Source organism: Pan paniscus, chromosome 10 (assembly GCF_029289425.2).
Source record: "Pan paniscus chromosome 10, NHGRI_mPanPan1-v2.0_pri, whole genome shotgun sequence".
NCBI classification, from domain to species: domain Eukaryota; kingdom Metazoa; phylum Chordata; class Mammalia; order Primates; family Hominidae; genus Pan; species Pan paniscus.
Genome location: NC_073259.2, coordinates 8071742 through 8097644, shown reverse-complemented (window position 1 = coordinate 8097644; position 25903 = coordinate 8071742). Strand labels below are relative to the sequence as shown.

The window sequence follows — 25903 nt, the reverse complement described above, 5'->3', positions numbered from 1 at the left end:
TCTTCCTTGTCTTGAAGCTTGCCCTTGCCTTTATTACAATGAAGGCCAGCGCTTCCCACACTCATGCTACTCCTCTTCACGTGCTCCTATCTTCCTCCCTGTCCATGGCCTCACTGCCTGAGTGAGCACCCTGTCGTGGCCCATTTGCACCCCATCTCCCTCACTGAGACCGACTCCCAAGACCAGTGCCCTGCAACCCTGAGGGGTAGCACCCCAGAACACACACACAACACAGCCCTTCTTTCCCTCTGCAGCCTGAGCTGCTGCCACGTTACCTCTCACCTGTGTCAGGCTCTTGCAGCTTCTCATTCCTCCCTGCTCTTTTCCTGACATCGCAGTGATCCTTCAGGAGCTCAGAACTAACCAAATCAACCTCCCACTCAGCTCTGTTCTGAATGCCCTTCAGTGACTTCTCACACTCTTCTGATGCAGAGCCAAACGGTTAAGGGTCTGCCAGTCCCTCAATAACTCATGTTCATCCTTCTGTTCTCAGCTGGAATTTTAATTCTGCAAAGAAGCCTTTCCTAACCTGCCAGTCCAAATTAGAAACCTTTGTTATTAGCCCGACTTTACACTTACTTTTCCTTCATAACACTTACCCCAATTTATAGTTGCCTATTTATTTGCATAGTGTCTCTCCCACACTAGACTGTGAGCTCCAGCACGATGGTGTCAATTTCCTCCCTGTTGTGTGTCACCACCACCTAGCCTTAGCACCAAGCTGGGCAGACTGTTGAACGAATGCACGGATAAACAGCTCTGTCCTGAAATTCCTCCTCCCGCGGCTTCCAGGCTGGCGCTGCTGCCTGTTCTCTTAACATTCCTTTGTCTATTTTGCTTGCTTGGTCTTATTCTTCTGTGTGTCCATTTCCCAAGATTCAGCCCTTGGTCTTGTTTTCCACTTCACTCTGAACAACCCGTCCTATCACCTCATTGGTAGTTTTCATCCCGACAACCTCAAACATGTGTGTCCACCCCTGTTCAGGGCTGAGCTTCGGGCCTCCGTATCTCGTGGTCTCCATGACACCTGCAGGTCACTCCAACTGGGCTCCTGCTTCGGATTTCACTTCCGCCTCATTATCCTCTTCCCTGACTGTGATGGCTCCTTCCTCTTCATTACCTGCACCCGCCTGCCCCTGCTGCCATGAAATAACATGCCGTAGTTCCTTCCTCCCTTCCCCCAACAGGAACCGTCTTCATCCAGGCCTCCTTACTACACAGCAGTCCTCATCGTGACCTAACCTCATTACATAAGACTTTTAACCCTTAGCTTTAAAGATCCCGGTCACTCACTTCCCCTCAGACCATCACACTCAATCTCAGTTCCCATGCTGCTTCTCCCGCCAGGAATGCTGGCAGTCTTGGCCCATCATTGTCTGGGGCGGGGTGGGAGGTAGGGAGATGGGGAAAGACCACATTTTATTCGGGGCATATTATAATTCTGGCACTGTGACTCAGCGTTTTGTATGCACAGAGTACGAATGTGGCTAAACATGGGGATAACAGGGACCATTTCTGCAGAGCTCTCCAGGCTGCAGAGCATGTGCTCTGAGCAAACGACAGATCCACTGGAGACTGCCAGCCTCCATCCGTGGGGGAATATCATGTTTCCTTCCTAACAGAGCCTCATGCTCTCCTGAAATGTACTCAAGTGACTTCCTGGTGCCAGCTCCCTAGTCCCTCCTGGTATGCGACTTGGGCCTGCCCAACAGCCAGAGTTGCAGGGCCTTTGATCATCTCTCTAAGCCTTGTCTTGGTGGCAAGACAACAGAAAGGCCTAGAACTGAAGGACTTTGAAGCCTTCCTATAGGCCTTTCCCTAGAGTTGCTGTTTGGGACCTCCTTCCAGAAACTCAAGTACTTGTTTTGTATGATTCCAAAAGAAGAGGTTTGCACTGCTGCTTAAAAATGTAATTAGCATCGTATTTTAACAACATTTTGACAATAATTGCTTCCCGACAATGCTGAGAAATCTGCAGTGCAGACTCCCTGGTGCCACTGTCAGAGTGAGTGATACTGAAGCTCCACGCTCCCTGGAAACAGCGGCTGTGAGAGCTGCTCTGCCGTCAGCCTCATTCTCCCTCCCCAACATGGGCTCCCGGGCCACGCTCAAGGCCGGCATTGCTGTGTTTAGACTCTTCCGCAGCTCAGCGTTGTGAAAGGGCTGCGCTTGCCCAGGCTCTCCATCATTCTACAGACGAGGAGGGAAGGGAGATGCCACCCCACCCCGCCCCCCAGATGGAGCAATTCAGAAATGCATTGTATCTGGGACTGGTCTGACTCAGAGCCTCTGTTTGCAGTTCTTCCAGAGGCCAGGGTGAGTTTACAGTCTTGACACCCCAAGGCAACAGAACAGCAGGCTCCACTGCACTTCTGCTTCCCTTACTGGCAGGATGAGAGAGCTTCAGGTAAGGACCCACATGCCAGTCATCTCCCAGAACATCTTCTCACCTGGCTGCTTCTCTCCCAGGTCACATTTATCAGAATGGAAAGGGTGGCCAGCAGGACTCAGGGCCCTAACCTCGCTGTCTCTTTGAAGAGGGGCGAAAGGGACTGGAGTGAAAGAAACAGACTTTGGGGCCGCCCCCTACACACACACCCTCTATATTTCTCAGATGTGATGAAAAGAGGCTCAAAACCTAAGAGTCAGCACCCCCGAAGAAGTGATGAATTGAAGACTAGCCTTGATTTTAAGACTCACCCCCGGCCAGGGCCACCCTCACCCCAGGGCCCTCTGCTCCCCAACTTGGTTCCCACCTGAGGTTTGTTTCTTGCCACCAGCTCTAATCTCTGCCCTTCCTAGTGATGAGCCAGCCCACTGTGATTTCCAGATGCAGCTTTTCCACCCATGCTCCAGAAAAAGCCCCAGCCCCTGGGCTCGCCGTGCCTACTCACGCCAGCCTGGCCCCGCAGTTTTCTCCCTCGATGTCACCTCCAGCCACGTTTTCGGTGTTGACGGACTCGGTCTCACTGGTGGGCATGCTCACTGCAAGAGTCAAAGGGAAGCAGAGCAAGGCATTGAGGGTGGGGAGACAAGGGAACAGAAGAGCAGTAGTTTGCAACACGCCCACCGCAAGACCCAGTGCGGGTTGGCAGAAAGAGAGGCTGAGCGCGCTGGCTGGCTGATCTGCACAGATCCCCTTGACGGACACATCTGCTGGTTGTCCAGGCAGGTTTTGCTGCCAAGAACACTGTAAACTAATGGAAGTATGGGAGGACATCTGGTAATAAGAGCATTTTACCTCATAGGACACATCCTGAAAAAACTGACCATTGAATCTCTCCTCTCCACTCTGTGGACTGGAAGAAGCCGTAGAGGCTTTCCATTTGCAACTAACACTTGCCATAGAAAGAGGAGCTTTCATGAAAATATATCATTTTCCTTACTTCATCCCACCCACCATCTCTAAGGGGCTCCATCTCCAAGAACAGGGACCAGCCTGTTTGTAGAAAGGGCGTGCTTGCTACCTTGATGAGCTGCTGGGTGGACAGAGGCCTTCCCTTTCCGGCAGTTGGTTACACCCAGGAGCACAACTGAGACAGAGGGCTTGAGGGGAATGGCCATCCCCAGAGCCATGCACCAAGATTCAAGCTAGCCCTGCAGACATCAGGAGTGAGGAGTGGAAGTGTGCAGTCCACACAATTATGTTTAATTGTGGTCAGAAGACAGCCTGTAGGGATACGATTTCCCCTTTCAGCCACCCTGACATTCCCATGTCAACAGGCTGACTTGGATATAAGCCGTTTAATTCAACTTGTCCAGCCTCCTCCCAAGGCAGCTGTGGGCTGAATTTCCAGAACAATGGGAGTTTTCTGGCTTAGAACCCAGTTTGGTGGCTTGAAAGAAGCCATTTCTTTTATTATTATTTTTTTCTTCTAAATAAAAGTTTAACTCAAAGAATTTTTCTTCACCTTCCAACACTCTCTTACTATGATACAATGCGTTCCTTAGTTTTGTAACCCTTATTTTTTAGAGTGGCCATCATATCCTTGGTCTTGGTTCTGCTGTTCCTCCAGAATAGAACTCCTCATATGCTGAGAAAGTCATCAGCCCTCAGCAGACACAGAATCTGCTGTTAGTGAGGGAGTGGCCTCTGGTGACAAGTCCCTGCGAGGCTGCCAGAGCCCAAGAAACACTTTTACTGGTTGTATGGATAATGTTGATAGATGTGGATTTTTCCTGGTTTCCTTTCCTTCAGATGAAGACAAGCCAGGTTGGTGAGAAGAGAATCATTTCAAGAACATGGAAGATACAAACAGAAAGTCCACGACTTACCGTATGTTTGACTGTTGTATATGAGAGACCTCTCTGACCTTTTTAATAAAATTGAATTAAAAAAAATCCAGATGTCATTTTATAGAACTCTAGGGCTGGGAGAGGCTTTAGAAATTATCTGGCTCTAACTCGTCCTCCTCACTCCGCAGGAGAGGAAAGTGAGGCCAGAGAAGGGATGTGATGCCCATGGTCATACGGTGTGTTCGAGTAGGGCTGGGCCCAGGGCACAAGTGTCACACCTCCTGCACCATGTTCATCTTGAGTGCCCCAGTCTCGACCACCTCTGTACTCTACACCCTAGGCAGACAAGCTTCTTAAAGCCTACTAGGCTCTGGGAGCACCACAGGAGGGCAGTGAGTAGCCAAACAGGGGCACTGAATTCCACAGCATTACACTCACTTTATAGTCTGAAGTCTGGAGGGGCTGGTGAGACCAGCCCTTAGGGATGGTTTTAGCTCAGACCTTCAGAGCTTGCCAGGGGCCTTGCTCAAACCACACTAAGGAAGCCATAAAATGGAAGCACTCTCAGTCTTCCAACCCATCTATCTCCAGCCATCTCAGCCCAAAGGTTTTTTTATTTTTTATTTTTATTTTTTAGCTCTCTACCCTCCAGACATCCTTGTTTGAAGGGCTAGGCCACGTAGAAAAAGTTCTGTGACTTCGTGACACTTCGTTCCCAGAGCCTTATGTGTGAGTACAGTGCTGTGGAGGTGGTGGTGCTAGGCCTGGAAAGACAGACAAAATCGGAGGGGCAGGCCTGGGCACTGGAAATAACGACAGCACCTTCTAAATCAAGGCACTGCCTGTACTGGCTCCAACTGTGCATTCACAGTGTGCTTACTCTAGGCCAGCACTGCCCAAAGGAAGAGCTCCTGGAGGAATAGCTCTGCCTGTTTGTCACACCCACTGACTTTACACATACGAAGCAATGATAAGGCAGTGGCTTTGAGGGGGACAGGTTGCCATCCCTTCACAAACACACACACATACACAACATATATACATACACATATATGCACACACACAGAACTACTGCGGCACAAGCCATCAAGAGAGACACCTTCCCATTCAGTCTGGTATGCACCCACACACATTTACACACACAGAGCACAGGGGAACATTACCATGGGTTTCTGTGGAGTGACTAAACCAAGCAAACTTCCCTTTCTTCTGATCAAGCATGCCCGCCGGAGTGCCTCCTTTCACAGACAAGATGGTCAGTGTCAAGAACCAGGAACAAGACATCAATAGAGCACATGCAGTCAGCCACGGGCAAGAGAAAGAAACAAGGAACTCAGCTTTCACATACAACATCCATTTTTATCACAGAAAATAAACAAAAAAAATTCAATAAATCAAAACATACAGGAAAACATAACACAATAGAACCAAACTCCCAACTCACATGAATTAACATCACAAAACAAATGATGGACCCTGGAGAGAAGGAATTACTCCAGCAGAGAGAGGCTATCTGGCATATCTAATGAGTGACTTTGAGAAGGCTTCCAAGGAGGGGGCTGCCACTCATCCCTGTTGCTTCCATAGGGAGCTGTCGCCCTTTGCAGGCTCAAGTGGAGTCACTGCTAAAGTCTAACTGTAGCCCTGGTATCCCCTTCATCCCTACCCAATAGCCAGGTGACTTGTCTCCTCCCTCACATGGGACCACAATGCAAAACTTTCACCTGTAGTGGATTCAAGGGCTTCCTTGCTATTTGCACCTGGATGGAGTCACCTGCAGGTGGGAAAACAACCCACTGGTCGACCTACTTGCTCCTTGTTCAGTTCAATAATTCAATTCTATTCAGCAAAGACTCATCAAAGGCCTAGGGCTCACATCCAAAACATATATGTATCTGCTTTTAATCAGTTTAAATGGGCCAATAAGTTGTTAAATTGCCTGTCAATGGGTGGTCATTTGAGGAAGTTTGTAAATAAGGAAGAAGAATTCTGTGAGCTCTGCTGGGTCTGGGCTACAGCTGAAGAGGAGAGTGCTCCAGAAGAGTGTGAAGACACTAGCCACTGCATGGGAGGGTGTGAAGACACCAGCCACTGCACGGGAGAGCATGAAGACACCTGCCACTGCACAGAATAGTGTGAAGACACCAGCTACTGCACAGAATAGTGTGAAGACACCAGCCACTGCACAGAATAGTGTGAAGACACCAGCTACTGCACAGAATAGTGTGAAGACACCAGCCACTGCACAGAATAGTGTGAAGACACCAGCCACTGCACAGAATAGTGTGAAGACACCAGCCACTGCAAAGAATAGTGTGAAGACACCAGCCACTGCACAGAATGGTGTGAAGACACCAGCCACTGCACAGAATGGTGTGAAGACACCAGCCACTGCACAGAATGGTGTGAAGACACCAGCCACTGCACAGAATGGTGTGAAGACACCAGCCACTGCACAGAATGGTGTGAAGACACCAGCCACTGCACAGAATGGTGTGAAGACACCAGCCACTGCACAGAATGGTGTGAAGACACGAGCCACTGCACAGAATGGTGTGAAGACACCAGCCACTGCACAGAATGGTGTGAAGACACCAGCCACTGCACAGAATGGTGTGAAGACACCAGCCACTGCACAGAATGGTGTGAAGACACGAGCCACTGCACAGAATGGTGTGAAGACACCAGCCACTGCACAGAATGGTGTGAAGACACCAGCTACTGCACAGAATGGTGTGAAGACACCAGCTACTGCACAGAATAGTGTGAAGACACCAGCTACTGCACAGAATAGTGTGAAGACACCAGCAACTGCACGGAATAGTGTGAAGACACCAGCTACTGCACGGAAGAGTGTGAAGACACCAGCCACTGCACGGGAGAATGTGAAGACTCCAGCTACTACATGGAAGCATGTGAAGACACCAGCCACTGCACTGGAGAGCATGAAGACACTAATCATTGCATGGGGAACGGGAAGTTATGTATGGACTTGGAGTTCTGGATGTCAAGTGCTTTAGCTAACTGCTCAGATAGAGTTTTCCCATTTCATTTGAAAGAACTGGCATGAGCTGTGCCTCTGCGAGGTCACTATGCAGGGTGCTGGGAATGAGAGGCAAGTAAGGCACAATCACAACTTAGGTTGGTGCAAAAGGAATTGTGTTTTTTGCATTGTTGGAATTTGCCATTTGGTATTGAAATACATTCTTAAATAAATTTGGTTATGTTATACATCATTTTAATGGGCATTTCTCACTTTATTTTTTTTTGTTAATGATTTATTACTTGCTATTTATTTTATGTTTATTTTAGACTATGGAAAGGATGTTAAAGAGCAAATTCGAGCGATTTGGGCCATAAAGCAGTGGAGACAACTTGCAACATCAACAGCTCATTTGGCCCAGGAATTGCTAACGAACGTACGGCACAGTGGTGGTTCAAAAAGTTTTGCAAAGAAGATGAGGAGCATAATGAAGATGATGAGGAGCATAATGGCAGGCCATGGGAAGCTGACGATGACCAATTGAGAGCCACCATCAAAGCCGATCCTCTTACAACTACAAGAGAAGTTGCCGAATAACTCAATGTCAACCATTCTATGGTTGTTAGGCATTTGAAGCTTATTGGAAAGGTGAAAAAGCTTGATAAGTGGGTGCCTCATGAGCTGAGCAAAAAAAAAAAAAATCGTTGTTTTGAAGTGTCATCTTCTCTTATTGTACTCAACAACAATGAACTATTTCTCAATCAAATTGTGACGTGTGAGGAAAAGTGGATTTTGTATAACAACCAGCAATGACCAGCTCAGTGGTTGGATGGAGAAGAAGCTCCAAAGCACTTCCCAAAGCCAAACTTACACCAAAAAAGGTCATGATCACTGTTTAGTGGTCTGTTAGTATGATTCACTACAGCTTTCTGAATCCCAGCGAAACCATTACATCTAAGAAGTATGCTCAGCAAATCAATGAGATGCACCAAAAACTGCAATGCCTGCAGCTGGCATTGGCCAACAGAAAGGGCCCAATTCTTTTCCACAACAATGCAGGACTGCATGTCGCACAACCAATGCTTCAAAAGTTGAACGAATTGGGCTACAAAGTTTTGCCTCATCTGCCCATATTCACCCGACCTCTCGCCAACCAACTACCACTTCTTCAAGCATCTCGACTTTTTGCAGGGAAAATGCTTTCACAACCAGCAGGATGCAGAAAATGCTTTCCAAGAGTTTGCTGTATCTGGAAGCACGGAGTTTTACATAATAGGAATAAAAATCTTATTTCTTGTTGGCAAAAATGTGTTGATTGTAATGGTTCCTCTTTTGATTAATAAAGATGTGTTTGAGCCTAGTTATAATGATTTAAAATTCACAGTCTGAAACCACAATTTCTTTTGCACCAACCTAATATTAATGAGTGGCAGCAAATGCAGGTGGGAAGTCGGTCACCACTCGCAGAAGGAAACACGTGCCCTGCTGAACTTGTGGGTGGCACCATCACTTCCAGGAAAGGCATGAGGGGAGGGGCAACCCAAGTCTTAGGTTTTTCTATATTTCATCCTCTTATCCTAGAACACAGATTACAGTCAATGGACTTCCTTGGATGTTGCCTGATAAGGAGAATTTTGGAGACTGGCTAGTGATAGAAAAGGGCCATGCCTATTTTTAACCTGAAGATCTGTGTCTCACACACTCATCTTTAATGTACAAAGTGTGGAATGAAGAGAAACTTCATAACCAGCAGGGTTTTTTTGCTTTTTTTTTTCACTTCTCAGAAATCCTACACGCAAAAAGCACTGAGAGTTAGGAGCTGAAGTGAGCCACTTGGTTCAAGTTTCCCTTCTAGGGAAAGGTATGTCTCAAACAGTCACTAACATGGGACTCTCATAATGAATGGTCTTTCTTTCTAGAGATGTAGGGGGTGGACGTAGGCTGCCAGTCACCAAGTTTCTATCTGTGTGGTGGCTGTCTGAGGGGATGAGAGCCCTGCTTAGTGGTGGAGAGCCCAGAACATTGACACCTTCCATGCAGAAGCATTATTCAGCTTTTGGCTCTGACATCCTAAGTGTCCTATGTTGTCCAATTTCAGAAGTAACTGTATGATCACTTTATGAACCTGAATTTGACCAGGGCTGGTCTTTCATGGGGGCCAAGTTGGCAGTCACCTGCATGGAAAATGATCTGAAGAGCAACTAAATCATCTCCCTGGATGGTTCACGGAAGTCTCAGATCTTTCTTTTGGGGCACTGCATGTATCTAAAGGTTCCTTTCTGAAATAAAAATGTCTCACCTGGAAGAAGCAATATATGAACACATTAGTGCCTACTAATCTGCGATAGTTTATCCCATAAGCACCTGCAGGAATAAAACGGTGAAATGGTGTTTGTGTTCCTATCATCAAGGGATTACATAGTGGTATCAAAGCTGATTCCTCAAGGAAAACTTCTAGGAAGCTGAATGTCCAAATTGTTGAAAGTTTAGAATCATGAATGCTGGATAATTATTCAGTGGACGAGATGGAAAGCCTGACCCCTCCCTTGGCCATTCAAATGATGAGTTGGTTGGAAACTAAGGGGCACCTTTTCTCTAAAGGCAACTTGCTCCAATGTCCTTAGAAGTGAAGTTTGATTGTCTGCTCATCTGCAGGCAATGTCATAATAGCACATCCTTTATAAGGCACAATATGCTTTATTGAATGGATCTGGGAAGGAGAATGCTGGGGAAGAAAGCTATACAGGAAGCTTGTTTTCCGATTTTCTAACCTCCCTCTTACCAGGTGCTATGGACCAAATGTGTTTCTCTGGGCTATCCAGTCCCTTGCTTCTGCTGAGAAGACTCCACAAGAAAATGAAGTTTCTTTGAAAGTGCAAGAAACATCTGCCAGCAGGAGTGGCTGGCCTCTCAAGAGATTTGCTAAGAAAATGACCAGTCTGTATTCTGGAACTCGGCTGGTAGCTCAAGATGGCTAACTTCATTGCATTTTTAGTAATATCATCAATGGCTACAGCAAGTTGTATGGTCAACTTGCCAACAGCTGATTACATCCTTTAATTAATGTCTTCTCCCCCCAACCCCACAAACATGTACTCTTGGTGGCCACTCTTGCTTGAACAGTGCTTAGTAGGACTATTTCTATGTCTCAAGAGAGGTGCACAGTTATTGTCTTACAGCAACCAGTGTCTCCCCTGACCTGCTTTGGGAACAGTTGTGTGACTACTGGGGAGATTATAAAAAGTCATTTTCTCCCTGGAATAATCTCTTGAAACTGGAAGCACACCAGCTGTGCTAGGGGAGGAGCGCTAGAGCTAAGCCATTGTGTAGATTGCCCTTCCTTGGTGTTTGGGTTTGCAAACCCTCTGAGGGTTTACTCGCTGAAATTTGGGAATCCTCCATTAAACACCAGGTGGTGCTTTGAAAGTATGGCTGCACTGATCAGCGGGCCAGCCTTTTTACAGCTGTGGTCAACAAAAAATGGGCAACGTCAGAGCACACAAGCCTCACTTTTCCCCATAGGAAGTGAGCTCTCTATAAAACGAATGGCTCTCTTGACAGTTCCCTATACTGCTGAAAGCAAGTCTCCAAGTAGTGAATCTGCCGCAGGCTGTGTCAGTGTGTGAACACTCATGTTCTCCCTAAAAAGAAATTGGATCTCATTTAGCCACCATGAGGCCAGCATGATGTGTCCAAAGATGACCAAAGTCATCCTCATGAATAAAAAATGACTCCAGAAGGGGTTTTGGCAAAGGATTGAGAGTCAGAACCACTTTAGTTTTGATAAAAAAGAAAAATGGCACTAAGGTGACAGCAATAAATCCACGAAGGAAACAATGAGCAAAATCCTCTTTGGTGCCCGCTGCTGTACTCTCGTTTCCTTCCTCCCTGCCACATCCTGACTCCCTTCCTTTCCATCCTGAGACTGGCAGGAGGATGGGGAGAACCATCCTCATAGAGAATATCCGGCCTGTTCCTGAGGCCCCCGTCTCGGAGCTTTTTATGCGTCATGACTGACTGACTGGCACCAGAGCAAAGCTCCACATGAGAGAATGAGGGATGGATGTGGGGCGAGATAAAACAATCTGCCTAGTTCCGAAACCTTTGGTCACCCAAAATAGCTTCGACTTTGTCCCAGGGATGGAGCTTTGTAATGTCCTGATGTGCCTGTCAGCAGGAGTGGCTGGCCTCTCATGAGATTTGCTAAGAAAAATGCCCAGTGTGTATTCCGGAACTTAGCTGGTAGCTCGTTATCCAAGGCCAGAGAGCTCACCAGCTGCTGTCAATCTTATGCCTCCTCCGGGAGGAAGAGGGTTGATGCCTCAGGCCCAGACATCCCAGGCAGTGGCTGGGGGTATCGGGAGCACTGCTTGCCCCACCCAAACTTCTCCAGTGTGGTGGGATGTCATACAAGGCCAATGGCTGAGTCCAGGTCACCAGTCTGCTGGGATCCAGTGTCCAGGCTTCCCGGCACTCCAGGATGGAACTAAGGAATTGACTTTGCCATGTACTTGGCCAGGTGCCCATCTTATTACATTTTTCGCATATGAGCGGCATAATTTGTATTTATTTTCTCAAAGTACTAATCAGACTTACGGTTAACAAGCAAAAGGATTCCTCATTTCCTACCTCATTGACTCCAATCTGGTATCTAAAACACCCTGGAATTTGGCTTCATCTTATCTGCTGTGAGTTGAGTTATATCCCCTCGGAAATTCAGATGCTGAGGTCCCAGCCCCCCATACCTCTGAGCGTAGCCATGTTTGGAGACAGAGTCTTGAAAGAGGTCATTAGATTAAGATGAGGTCATGAGGGTGGGCTGAATCCAGTGTGACTGGATCCTTAGAAGCAGAACAACTGTGGCCACTGACAGGTACAGAGGGAAGACGATGTGAAGACTCAGAGACAAGACAGCCACCTGCAAGCCAAAGAGAGGCCTGGGGACTGACCCCTTTTCCCTCACGACCCTCAGGAGGAACCAAGCCCACCAGCACCTTGATCTCAGACTTCCAGCCTCTAGACTGACAAAATCAGCTCCTGCTGTTCCAGCTCCTGGGTCTGTGATACGCTGTTAGGCAGCCCTGGCCGACTAAGACACTGCCGGTTCCCTCTCACGTCCCGAGACTTCCTGCAGAAACTCCAACCACACCGGGCTGCCCTCCTCACCATCCTTCAACGTCCTGGCTCCATACCAACCTCTGGTCTTTCCCGTGCATGGGGCCCTACGTCATGCCCTGTCCCTGGAGTGCCTGTCCACCTCCTGCACGTATTCCAGGGGTCAGCGAACTGCAGCCTGCCCTGTCTTTGTCAGCACAGTCCTCCTGGGACTGCCGTGCCCTGTGTGTGCTGTCTATCACCGCTCTCACACCACAGCAGTGGAGTGGAGGAGTTTCGGTAGAGGCTCTGTGTGGCCTGCAAAGCCTTCGATATTGACTCTCTGGCCCTTTCTAGAAAAAGTTAGCTGACCCCTGATCTATCCAAATTTCATCCCTTCTCAGAGGCCCAGTTCGCACCTGTGGCAGCTCCCAGGACCACCCTCCTGCCCACCGAGTCTCCTCTTCTGAGCTCCTGTGACTCCGGAGTCGGTGAGAATTTTAAGTAAAAACCTGGATCTGTGTTTTGGTTTCACCCTCTCCCTAGAATAACACTTCATATCATCATGGGGTTTTAAGGGGACTCCTAGGTGCTGGACAGTTGAGAGTCTGTCCTCAGACCCACTCTCCTTCCCTCTCCCCGGGCCTGGTGCTCCAGGAAGCTGACCTTGCTTCCTGCTTGGGCCGGCCCATGGGCAGCACTAGCAGGACGTCCGTGGGTGGACCCGAGGAGAGAGAGGTGGGGCGTTCACTCCCCAACTGCAGCACACAGGGTTGGTGTAGACTGGCTGCTTCTTGCTGCCCAAGGCCACATGTCTGCCCCATGGCCCTCTCCACATAGCTGCTCTCTGACTCTGAGGCTGCCCCTCACTTTGTTCCTCCAGCCTTTACCGGTAACAGATCCACACAGCTGCTACCCTGGGGTACTGTACTTGCTGGCTTCCTTAAACCCTGTCTGCATCTTTATGAAACCCTCCTTAAGTCACCTAGTTTAAGAGTACTTTCTGTTTCCACGGGGACCCTGACCGACATACCCCTAAGGCACAGGCAAGGTAGATATTATTATCCCCACTGACAAAAGAAAGTGTAGTCCCCAAAGGCTGAAGTTAGGTGCCCAAGAGGAGAGCTAGTAAATGGCAGAGAATGACAGGTCTTGAGTCCAGGCCTTTTTCAGCCCCATCAGGCGACGTTGCTGAAGTGCACATTTGCAGGCTGGACTGCTGCTGAGAGCTGGTGGTGCAGGGGCCTGTAGCAGGGTTGCTCCAGCCCCACGGCAGAATAGACCTGAGCGAATGGGCTGTGTTACTTCCCAGGAATTGAGGAACTGTGGCACGGCACGTTTCATCTGATTTAATTTTCTCTTTCAGAAAACAATAACTTGGAAAGTTATTCCTTATGACTTTTCTACCGTTGGATAGATCAAGCACGTGGCCATATGTATTGTCAAGTGGATAGGTGAAGGAACCCTTCATATGTGTTTGCCCAGTTTGGAGTCTTAGAAGTCTCTAATACTGTGAGTCCAGGAAAAACAACAAAGACAGTCCTCGCCTTGGCCTTGCCCTAAGTAGCTCCAAAGCTTTGGCAGGTCACAGTACAACTCTGGTCTCTTACGTGGATAAATTAAACCGGAGGGTGGACTGAGGATCTCTTCTAAGGAAAAGAAAGGAAAGGAATGGCAAAAGAAAAAAGAAGGTTGTAGAATAAGAGGAAAGAGTGGAGGAGAGAAAAAGAGAAGAGAAAAAGAAACAGTTCCCAGGCCACAGCAGCCTGCCTGGGTGGAAAGGTCACAGAGAAAGGTGCCATCAGCTTCCAGAACCTTCTCAACAACTTCCTGCCAGCCCAGGCCCAGCTTGGCTTCCTCTGCATAAGCAATTAAAACCTGGTTGATTTTAAGCCATCAGAAAGTAAATATAAAACAGGATTAAATATTAAGAAGCCAAACAAAGTGGCCTTATTAAAAAGGCACAATAGAAGTGCGCTCTGCCATCACCATAATTATGATCACTGGTATAAACTGGGAGGAGGCATAAATGCCTGCCCTTGATCTGCAGCCATAATCCAAAGAAGAAAGCCAGGGTTACTGTGATCTCAGCAGGCCATAAACATCCTGTGCTCCCAAGCAGAAAATCTCTCTCCACCATTAGGGCACCACGGAGTCTGTCAGGCTGCCTTGGTTATTGCTGCCGGGTTGGCGGGGAGGTGGAAGGGGCAGGGAGGGGGCAGGGGCAGTAAGTTTAGCTGCACCCAACAAACTCTTGAACTTTGGCACACTCCCTCTCCCACCCCCACCCCACCTTCACTAGAGATGGCAGGGCAGCCTGGGACATGCTCAGACCCTCGGGGACTATGGGGAAAACAGGCTATCTGACCACACAGGAGGGCGAGACACTCCAAGGGGAAAACACAGCTTGCCTGCAACCATTAGGGATGGGACAGGGATCTTCTAGACATGGAGTGTGGTGGTCTTTCTCTAGAGCACTCCTTTGGAAACCCAGTTCTCACTACTAAAAGGACATTAGTGGTGTCCTTTTAAGTGCTAAGTGCCACATGCCAGATGGTCACCCACGTGGTATGATTGGAAAGGGATAGAGAATGATTTGCACCCCCAATCCTCCTCCAACCCGGTTCCATGACACCTCATGGCCATTCCTTGATTTTAAGGCCTTGTCTCCCAGAGTGTGCAATAGCAACATCAGCTATTTCTATCTTCATATTAACAATAAAGCTCAGTTTCTCAATCACTCACTATATGCCAGCTATTCTTCCATGCATTTCACATACATTAACTGAGGTAACCCTGTGAGGGAGGCATTAGATGTCCCCATTTTTTGGATGAGAAAATTGAGGCTTAGAGAATTAAGTCATTTACTCCAAGCAAGCGCCAATAAGATTCAGGATTTGAACCCGGGTAGATCTGATGCCAAGTCCATCCTCTTAGCTGGAATGTCTATTGATGAATTTATAAAGCCTTTTCCTATCTGTCATGGGAGAGCAAGGGTAAGAGAGCCCTGAGGATGTGCTGGCATCACTAAGTGGAGGAGGAGGGCAGTGGGTACAGGTGGTGGTCCTGGGGAGAAGCCACTTATTTTATGACCCTGCCCAGGGCCTCCCTGCCGGCTCCTCTGGGCAGAAGGAAGCAGTCAGCAGGCAGCATGGTTAGGAGCATGGGCTTGGGGGCCAGGGGCCTGAGTTTGGATCCTGGCTCTGCCACTCGGAGCTATGTGACCTCACTCTTCTGTGGCTCGGTTTCCCCAGTGTGAAATGGAGATCTTAATCATGACATCATCACAGTCAGAAGGGGTCTGTAGGATTGTAGGCCAGCCCTTCATTTTATTTTTTATTTTTATTTTTTCTGAAACAGAGTCTCACTCTGTTGCCCAGGCTGGAGTGCAGTGACATGATCTTGGCTCACCGCAGCCTCCAGCTCCCAGTCTCAAGTGATCCTCCCACCACAACCTTAAGAGTAGCTGGGACCACAGGCATGCACCACCATGCATGGCTAATTTTTAAATTTTTTGTAGAGACAAGGTCTCACTATGTTGCCCAGGTTGGTCTCGAACTCCTGGCCTCAAGCAATCTTCCCACCTCAGCCTTCCAAAATGTTGGGATTACAGGCATGAGCTACTGTGCCCCACCTAGCCCTTCATTGTATAGGTGAGAATGTTAAGGTCCAGAGAGGGTCATCAGCTTGTCCAGAGTCGCAGAGGCAGATAGTGGTAGAGTTTTGAACCTCTTTCCACCATCAGTGCTGCCTCCCTTTCTCACTCGCCATTGATGCACATCATGGAGAGGCCAGGAGCCCACCCTTGGTCAGAAAAGTATCAAGGATGGACACAGGCCCCAGGCTCCCTCTCCTGTACAGAAGTCAGAGTTTTACTATGGATGAGTTTTGACGTTTGCACCCTGTTCTTTGCCGTTCACAAAGCTATGCAGAGCTCACGATTTGCTCTCATTTTCTCTCTTCTCTGGGGCCCCGTCTTTCCTGCTTCACTGCTTTCTGCTGCTGAAGAGCAGGTCAGATTTCCTGCAAGGAGGATCTACAGGGGCCCAGCACTACCTTGAAGGCCGTGAACAGCCACAGAGGGAAAGCCGCCTTGAGTATGGAGCAAGACTTCCTCAGACAGGTCTCATTTGTGTCTTCCGTTCCAGCAGGCAAGTAAATTGCTGCCTTAAATTTCTAGGCTGCCTCCATTAATGACATTTATGTGAAGTGAGTCATTTTAACTCCAACCCCATGGTGTCTCTTCAGCCCCATAATATCATGAATGAGGTTATGGGCAGCTGTCAGAATATCGATCAGCTTGCCCTGCTATGTAGCATGTCCTTTGCTTTAATTCTTCTCCCAACTCTGCCTGCTGGATGCTTGCAGTTTGTTTTCCTCCTTCTTGCCCTGGTGCAGACAGAGTGTTTGGTCCATCTGGCTACTTTATGTGTTGTTTTAGTTTTAGGTTGTTTTTTTTTTTTTTTAGACAGGGTCTTGCTCTGTCACCCAGGCTGGAGTGCACTGGTGTGATCACAGCTTGCAGCAGCCTAAATCTCCCGGGTTCAAGTGACCCTCCTGCCTCAGCCTCCCAAGTAGCTAGGATTACAGGCCCACACAACCACACCCGGCTAATTATTTTGTTTTTTTTTAATAGAGATGGGGTTTCACTACATTGCCCAGACTGGTCTTGAAGTCCTGGGATCAAGCAATCATCCCACCTCGCCCTCCCAAAGTGCTGGGATTGCAGGCGTGAGCCACCATGCCGGGCCTCTGGCTGCTTTTTCTTTTTCTTTTTTTGAGACAGGACCTCACTCTGTTGTCCAGGCTGGAGTGCAGTGGTGCGATCTCAGCTCACTGCAAGCTCCACTCCCCAGGTTCACGTCATTCTCCTGCCTCAGCCTCCCAAGTAGCTGGGACTATAGGCGCCCAGCACCACGCCCGGCTAATTTTTAGTATTTTTAGTAGGGACGGGGTTTCACTGTGTTAGCCAGGATGGTCTCACTCTCCTGACCTCGTGATCTGCCCACCTCGGCCTCCCAAAGTGCTGGGATGACAGGCGTGAGCCACCGTGCCCGGCTCTAGCTGCTTTAATTGCCCACATCTTTCGTGAGAGGTCCTGCGGCTTCATGCATTTCTAGGCTCACTGCTCCAGGCAAAGACCCAGGGAGGCAGGGCTTCCCTCTCCCCTGTATCAGGCAGGCCCCCTTAGGATAGAGGTTCAGTGCTCAGGATCATGTCTAAAGGGGGCAATAATAGAGTTCTTTGATGGGGAAGGGCCAGTAAGTCATGTTGTGTCACTTACAGAGAACAGTAGAAGAAAAAATGGAAAGGTTTAATTTAGATAAGGAGAACCTAAGAGACCTCGCCACCACCTTCCAACATATGAAGTCTTTTTCCACAGGAGGAAGACAGCACCTGCCCAGAGTAGTTTTAGAGGGCACTGCACTAAAGAAAGAGAACTGCAGGGGAAGATCGTGCCCTAATGGATGGAACATTTCCCAAATGGCCTGGCTATCTGGAGAGATGAGGACTTGCTCATTAGTAGAAGTTTCCAGGCAAAGCCTGGATAAGCATTTGCTGCAGGGGTGGGGGAGGTGAAGGTTGAGAGGAGACCTCTAAGATTTCTTTGCCTTGGAAAAAAAAATTAAGCTTTATAAGAAAGGAGTGGGTTGATTGGATGAAACAGTAAGTTGTTGGTTGTAAGGGGACTCTCGGCACAGAGAGAGAGGTGCTTGAAGCCCACACGTAATTCTCGCATCTTCTGGAGGAGTCTTTCTCAGCAGGGACTTCACCATGTCACATCACTATCACTCAGCACACGGGACCCTTGTCCTGGCTCCCAGGGCCCTTGGCAATCCGCTTTCACTCTACCCATCTAACTACACCTTCCCTTTCCAGCATTCGCCCTCTGATCCATGCACTCAGTCCTACTCTCTGCCTCCAGAATATGCCACACACGGTTCCTCTTGCTTTGACACCACTGATGGAGGGCTTAATGAATCCAGGGCGCTTGCTGGGAGCTGTGCGCCTGTGTCTGGGTCTTTGCCCTGCTGCCCCACTCTTGGAATTCCATCCCCACCACTCCCCCACATGCACAAAAGCCTTCCTACCTACCCTCCAACTCCGACCATCTCCATGAAGCCTCCTTGACCTACGTGGCATCCCAGAATGGTCCTTTTCCCTGAGGCATTTACTATTTGTGCCATGTAGCTTGGTGCTCTGACACATATGGTTCTTTGCTCATTCATTAGGAGAGTCCAGCAGTGTGGCTGTTCAAGCACTCACATGACATCACCTCATTTCATGCTCACAACAACCTGGGGAGACTACTGGGGAAGGCGTCTCCAGCCACAGGTGAAGATGAGAAAACTGAGGCTGCCGAGAGCAGAACCGGGACAGGGGCGCAGGCCTTCTCCAGCCTCTGCTCCCTGCTGCTTCCCCAGCCCTGGCGCTTTTGACATGTGCTCCTGGGACAAGGAAGAGCGAGGCTGCCCTAGCCCCACCTGGCAGACTCCACCAGCCCTCGTATCCTGACTCCCCTGTCCTTTCCTCTCCACCGAAGCTCCCAGAGAGCACACCTCTGCTGCACCAAGCAGCCTTCCCTGGGAGGGCAGATGGGAATGCCCCAGGGCGGGAACATGGCTGGGGACTTCCACTGGAGGCATCGGAAGCACCCTGGAAAGACTGGCTGGCACTGGGGCACACACCCCAAATTCAGCTTTTGCTGTTTCTCCTTCACGCTCAGAGAGGGGTATGAATGAGCATCTTGGGGCCAAGGGACGGGGTGTGTACTCCTGCACTCATTCAATGTTTGATCCATTATTCTGGAGCCATTTATCCAGCCACCCACCCATGAGCTCCTTCCTCCCTCCTGGGTTATTTTGGGTAAGGGCCAAGATGTGGAGACTGGTGAGCAGTGGTTTTCATGCCCACAGCAGCTGGGGCAGCTCTAAGCCAAGCACATTGAAGGAGAAACCGACCCCAAACCAAAAGTGCAAAAAGAACAGACGGGGATGAACGCCTGCCTCTGTCACTCTCATTATTCCACTGAACAGCCTCTCCCTCCAGAACCTTCCTCTCAAGGCTGAGTCTGAATCAAAGGCCTTCTTCACCCTTCATCCCTCCTCCCTCTTTGCCCGAATCTTAGAACTATTCTGTAATTTCTCAGGAGAGCTGGGCTTGTTGGGGACGCTGATTGTTCTTCCTTCAGAAGAGAGAAATGGTTTTTGAAATCCAGAGAACAGGGACCACTGTCTTCAACAAGCAAAAGGCCTGGAGGCATGACAGGAAGTGGGAATGTTAATGATCCTGAAATCGACTTGAAATGTGAGGCCTGACCTTGGGCTCACCTGGGCCCGACTGCCTGGGGTACACTGCTACCTCTCGGTGACCTGTCTCCTTCTGAGTCTTAAATTCTAGGAGGATTCATGCTGCAGGCTCAGTGGCCCAGGAAACCTGGAAGGAAGGAAAGGACACAGAGGTTCTGATTTGGGGATGGAGTCCTGGTCCTGGTGGATGGAACACAGGAAGGCTCTTGGGGTGAGGAGTGGGAGTGTCGGGCAGTGTGGGCTGTGTGAAGACAGGCATCGGTGGGCCCGTCCAGCCAGAACATGGGCCCTGGGCAGCTTCAAGCTGCTCTATCGCTTTTGCTGCTTACATTACAAGAGTAACAACTACCTGGATGGTGAAGTTGGGATGTGCCTGATTTGGGGAAAGCAGAGAGGAGACAGTGGCCTGTTATTATCTCAATAATACTGTGTGGGAGCGGGCCTTCTTGCAGATGGGAGTGACCAAGCACAGATGTCAGAGAGGAAGGAAGGACTATGTCGAGGGGTGGGAGGGAGAGAGGCAGACAGAGAGAGGCAGAGAGATCCCTGATGCCTGCCTGGGCCAGAGGCAAGAGGCAAGAGCCCCTCTCTGCTCAGTGCTGGCTCCTTGGTTGAGAAGGAACATGGTGTAGCAGCTCAGTGCTTCCCTCATAGAGTCACTGGGAGGACAAAGGGAGAAGAGGTGGGAAAGGATCTCAAAAGCACAACCCCTCATGGAAACATAGGAGGCAGGAGGGAGTGCAGTGACAAGAAAAGCAATTACTGTGAGTAATTAACCATGCCAGGATAATTCACCACACCATCGGGAGGATGCCGCTGCACCCAGGACACTGTCTTTCCACTGTCACTCAATAGCTGCAGGTGTCAGCTGGAAGACCTTCCAGCAACTGGGGCTTGCACAAAGATGGAAGGGTTTTTTGTGACTGGTAAGTTCCTACACGGAGAGTGTGTAAGAAGCAGGATGGAGAGACTCCGCAGTGAAGGTGTTGTAGAGGAGTTTCACACATAGGTGGGGATGACGGGAGAGAAGGAGAGAACCTCAGGACACCTCCCGGCACTGAGGTTCTACTGTTCAGTGCTCTCAAGGTAGACAGACATTGTCAGGGTAGTGGCTCTGGGAAAAGGGCAGGAGAGCGTGGGCCCCGAGGAAAGAGTCAGCTGCTGGATGCGTGCTGGCAGAGAAGCTGTCCAGAGTCCTTATGCAGTGGACACTTCCTCTCTTGTGACCTCTGCTGCCTGGCCAAGATGGGAGAAGCGTCTCTTTGCAAAATGAGGGCATCCTCTCCTCAGCTCAGCCACAGACTTGTTCTGGAATGTGAAACTCCAAGAGAAAGACAGGGCTGGATGGGGCTTCAAGGGGATTGGAATGCAGAAAGATTAACAGACAATTAGAGATCCTTTGGGTATTACTTTTACCTACGAGGAAATTGAGGCCCAGAGAGGAAAGGGTTGTTTAGGTTACAGGGCCAGTTAGTATCAGAGCTGGGACTAGGAACCAGGTCTCCATACTCCCTTTCTAGGGCTTCTTTCCACTCCACTTCTCCTATCACCAGGCTCATGATTCTGGGGGGTTACCATGTGCTTGCCTCTCTGACAAAAGAGAAAGAGGGAAGGCTTTCGAGTCAGATGGGGTGTGCCTGGGTGTAAGCCTGGGTAAACCTCCTGTTAGCGAACTGGCCTCGGGCCAATGATCTGAACCTCACTTTTCTCATCTGAAAATGGACATCATACCAGTCTCAAAGAGTGAAGTGAGGGCAAAGATAATATGGGCAAAAGGAGGTGCTTGATGAGCAGTAGCTGTCGTTCCTAATATTCAATATTAGAGCTCTGAGTGTGTAGGATGCCTGGACACTGGGCATGTATACAAAAGCACATGAATACAAAAGCAAGTGCAGGCCAAGAGAAGAATGTCCTCGGGACCCCTTGCTGTGCGTCTAAAGGTCGCCTGGAGGCGGTGCTCTTACTGGAAGGGACACAGCATTCTCAGGGCCACCCCCTAAAGATGTCACAGTTAGCTGTGTTCCCTCTGGGGCCATCGGCTTCTCAGATGTGTTCCTCATTGCTGTCATTCTCGTCATGCAGTATTCATAAAGTTCCTACTGAGTGTTAACGGTCACTTACCCATGGCATGGTCCCTATCCTGGAAATGATCTTTATGATTCATCACGAAAAAAACTGAAGCACAGCTGGAAAAAAGAGAGCTGCATTCAACTCCCTTTTGTGCCCCCTTGAATTTGTTTTAACCCTAAAGTAAGCCAAGGCCCTGCCAGAGATTGTGTTCTGTTCTCTGAACCCACTCTCTGCCATTCAGAAAAGGTCACTTATGACCACAATTTGGGCTCCATCGTGGTCCTTCTGGCCTTGCTCTGGATGATCACTGGGGGCAAGAAGAAATCTTTAGGATGGCCACTGCTACAGATCTCTGTAGTTTAATTGGAAAGAGTTTTTACTTCCAGGAACCAGTAACACCAGTACCAGGGCAACATGGGGCCTCAGCTTGTGTTGGGTTTTAAATAGATTTTGGTCTAAACATATTTATCAATATGCAACAATTGGGTTAGTCTAATGACAAATGTCATCCCCTTCCATCGCCAGAGCAACATGCCATTTCCATTAGGAGTAATGTTTCCTGGCCAGATTAAGGCATGGAAAATAATTTTTGGTCATCAACAATTCCCTTCAGTTTCACTGATCTGATTAAACTTAGCAACGGAAAAAGGAATTTACAAATTAGATGCTGTTCTCTATTTATTACCGAAATGGTTGCTTTCCACTACATCCAGGAGATACAGTTGAGATCTTATTAAGTCTCAGCTTGTGATAACATTTACTCCATAAATCTCCATTGCAGCCAGTGAATGAAATGAGCATTGTGCTGAAGACCACATAATGGATGAAATCAAACCTCTGCCCCCTTTGAAGGGAGTTGACCTTTCAAGCCTTAAATGTATTCAGCTTTCTAGTTGTAAAGAAGCAACTCAGAATTTATTCTTGGTATTCTCTTAACCATTTCCTGACTGCTATTCTTAGCTGGCTAGCTGGCCTTCCTGAGAAAGGATAAAATGAGAAATATTTCTGACACTTCCGTGGACAGGTTTGAAGAAGAAAGAGGAGGAGAAATTAGTACATGAAGAAAAACATCATGGGATAATCATGTCCTCCTTGAGAAGTGAAAAAGAAATGTTGACAGGCAAGGAATGGAAGATTAAAAATTAATTTATGTGCCTGGTTAATTACATATCCTCTGCTGGATCAGATCTGGCCCAACCTCGTTTTAGATCTGACAAAGTGACAAAGCAGGCCTAAGTGATCCATTCCCAGAGGCAGAATTCCAAGGACTTCCAAGCCAAGACCCTACTTTTATCCCCCAATTTCCAAACCCTTTTCCAACCAATATTCATTGATTGCCTATGCACCAGGATCTGTATGGGATTCTGGTAATACAAAAGTCCCCACACTCAAGATGTACTACCCAGCAGACGGTATCAGATAGATGAATGCCACAGATAAAATGCAATGAATACAGCAGACAGGGAGACACTACAGATCACATACAATAAGTACTATGATGCAGCTGTGGAATGGGGTTTCTGGGAGCATGAAGGAGCAGGTAAGACCCTGCTGGGGAGAAGAGGTGGTGAGGATAGAAAAGGCAGAAAAGGAAGGGATGGTTGATGGGGCTTTGAAGGTGGGGTGGTGAAACCAAGGGCTAACCTAATGAGGTCACCAAACCTAACTTGCCTCACTGGCTTCTAGTTGATTTTAAAACATATGCAGCTAAAAGCCATGTAGTTAAGGAATATGTAACTGAACTTCTACAAGCCTCCTTACAGATAACATCTCTGATGTATAAGTCACCATGGTAATGGTTGCTTAAGTCATTTTTCAAGAGCTTGGGGTCAGCTCTTGTCCAGTTCAAGCTAGCTCAGACCACTAATCCTCCAACTGGGCCTGCGTGAGTGTCCAATGGGCGACCTCTTGGCATCAGAGGGCCCAAACATCCATCCTCAGATCACGCTAACGATGCCATTTTGTGAACTTGAATCCCAGGAAGAGCTGTGAAGCTTGACTACACTTGCGCAGATAACCGACGGCCTCACTTTTCCTTACCCCCAATCACCTTTCCCCATGCCTTGGACCTTGCTCCTCTATCCCATAAATATCCCTAAAACCCCATCTTTGGGGAAGTGGATCTGAGACCTGCTCTTCCATCTCCTTGCTTGGCTGCCTTGTGAACAAACGCTTTCTCCGCTGCAAAACTTGTGTCTCCGTGATTGGCACATGGCAAGATGGGTAGGGCAAGCCTGGCCTGGTAACATGGCAGTTCGGAAGGCAGATGGTGGGGCTGGGCTTTCCGTGCAGAGAGATCAGGGTGTGCACAAGTGTGCAGAGGATCGTTGGAAGAACGGGCTGGCTTTCAGGGTGCAGGCAATCCTGCAGGAGGAAAAGTGCAATTCCAGGAGTCTGAGGACTTAAGAAGCTAGAATCAACTGAATTCCTCTGGGGTCTGATGGACTGAAATGATTAGGTTTGGCCCAGGTTCCTGGAGCTAAAGCTAACGTGTGTCAACTGAGAACTACAGAAACAAACTCCAGAGCTGGAAGGGGCTTTTACTGACCTAACCCCCGTCATTTTACAAGCAAGGAAACTGGGAGAGGCCAACTGCAGACTGGCTATCAAGTGGGGCCGTGAAGTCTGGCTGCCTGCTTTTCTCTGGCTCCTGTTAGTTCCTGTATAGCACACGACAATTGTTCAGACTAAAAACTCTGGCATCCTGTTGGGCGAGGAACATGAGGGTCATTCATCCCAGATTGCTGTATTCTCAACTCATCTAATCAAGGGGTAGGACTTAATAGATTAATAGAATTAGTTTACTAAGGGATTATGGAAATTATAATTCATGGACATGATTGTATACCATCTAAGAGGTACAAGAAGAAACTCTGCAGTTTTTATTGAAGCTTGGGATCTTCTTGATGAAAACCTAGGATGCTCGGCCTGATGGTTAGCAACTGACCCCTTAGCTTCCTAGTCAATGCAGAAGTGGTCCAAGGGGCTGGGACCCACCACTGACATTACTTTTTCATGTCAAGCAGATGCTCTCCCCTGTGGGGACAGCAGGGATCTTTTTCTCTGCCTCTGCCAGGCATAGCAAGCATCATGCCAAGCTTTTTACTCAAAGCTGGACCCAGCTGACCTTAGCGAATATTAGTAAATTCATTGAGACTCTAATTCTGAATATTCCTGACAAGAAAGGAGTCCTTAATTTCTTCTTGCTCCTGTGTTTGGTGTGTGTGCATGTGTTAGTAGGTGTGCATTTGGTTATTTTCAGATAATTTTGTTAACATAATAACTGAGAGTGGACACCATTATCATATCTCATGAGTCATGGACATGAGACACAATGGTTGGACAGGCTGATTTGAAGCTTGAAATTGAGAAGGTAAACAAAGGCTTTTTCCTTTAAAGCCAGCCTGTCAAGCAAATAATTAAGGCTTTTCAACTTCATCAGTAAGTTGTTGAGAGTAGATCTAGTCTATTACTTCAAGCAAAAGACACAAACAAGTCCCAGCACAGTTGTAATCATTCTTTAACAGTGCTGGCCTGCGGTTTGTCTTCACTTGACCTCTAATCTTTATACACTGTGATCCTGCACACAAGGCACTGTTGAAGTTCTTAGAGTAAGACTTGGGCCATGTTAGTCAAAACCAGCCTCAGGCTTAGCAAATAAGGTTTTAGAACATGATTTAGGGAACAGCAAGGGCTCCTCTGCCCAGACATTTTTAAAATGTCTTAATATCCTTACTTTTTTGTAGAATAAAACAGAACACTGAATAACTTTATCAAAATTCAAATATATATATTCAGAAAGGATAAACCTTTAAATTTCTCTTTTATCAAAATTCAAATGTATCTATTTAGAAAGCATAAACCTTTAAATTTCTCTTATCAAAGCTCTTCTGTCCAGTGGCTCGGCCCTGCAGATCTTTGCTGGGGTTACTTTTCTTCAGTCAGAAGAACTAATCTGTATTAATTCTAAATTGCGATGGACGTGTATTTTTATGACTGAGTAAATGGCTACACTTTTCTTTATTCATTCTCTTCTTAGGCTCTCTGCAGCTGCCATGTAGAAGTGAACATGCTACTCTATCACTCCAGTCTACCTTCACCGGAGACCATTCATTCATGGGCTGTGTTTAGAGACTCTTGTGCAAACACGTTTCTTGCCCATCATTTCCTTTGAGGAGGGATGACTCTGGATGGCACCACATGTGTGGGC

At 48.2% G+C, this 25903-nt stretch overlaps 1 protein-coding gene across 12 annotated transcripts in view; it reads right to left on the bottom strand.

Moving 5' to 3' along the window:
* Window positions 1–25903, bottom strand: part of CACNA1C (calcium voltage-gated channel subunit alpha1 C) — a 651888-nt gene that overhangs the window by 148804 nt on the left and 477181 nt on the right. For all 12 annotated transcript variants that reach the window (XM_063593291.1, XM_055095249.2, XM_055095251.2 and 9 more), the window contains exon 10: window positions 2895–2985. In XM_063593291.1, coding sequence (XP_063449361.1) covers window positions 2895–2985 — 91 coding nt within the window. The remainder of the gene's footprint in view (window positions 1–2894; window positions 2986–25903) is intronic.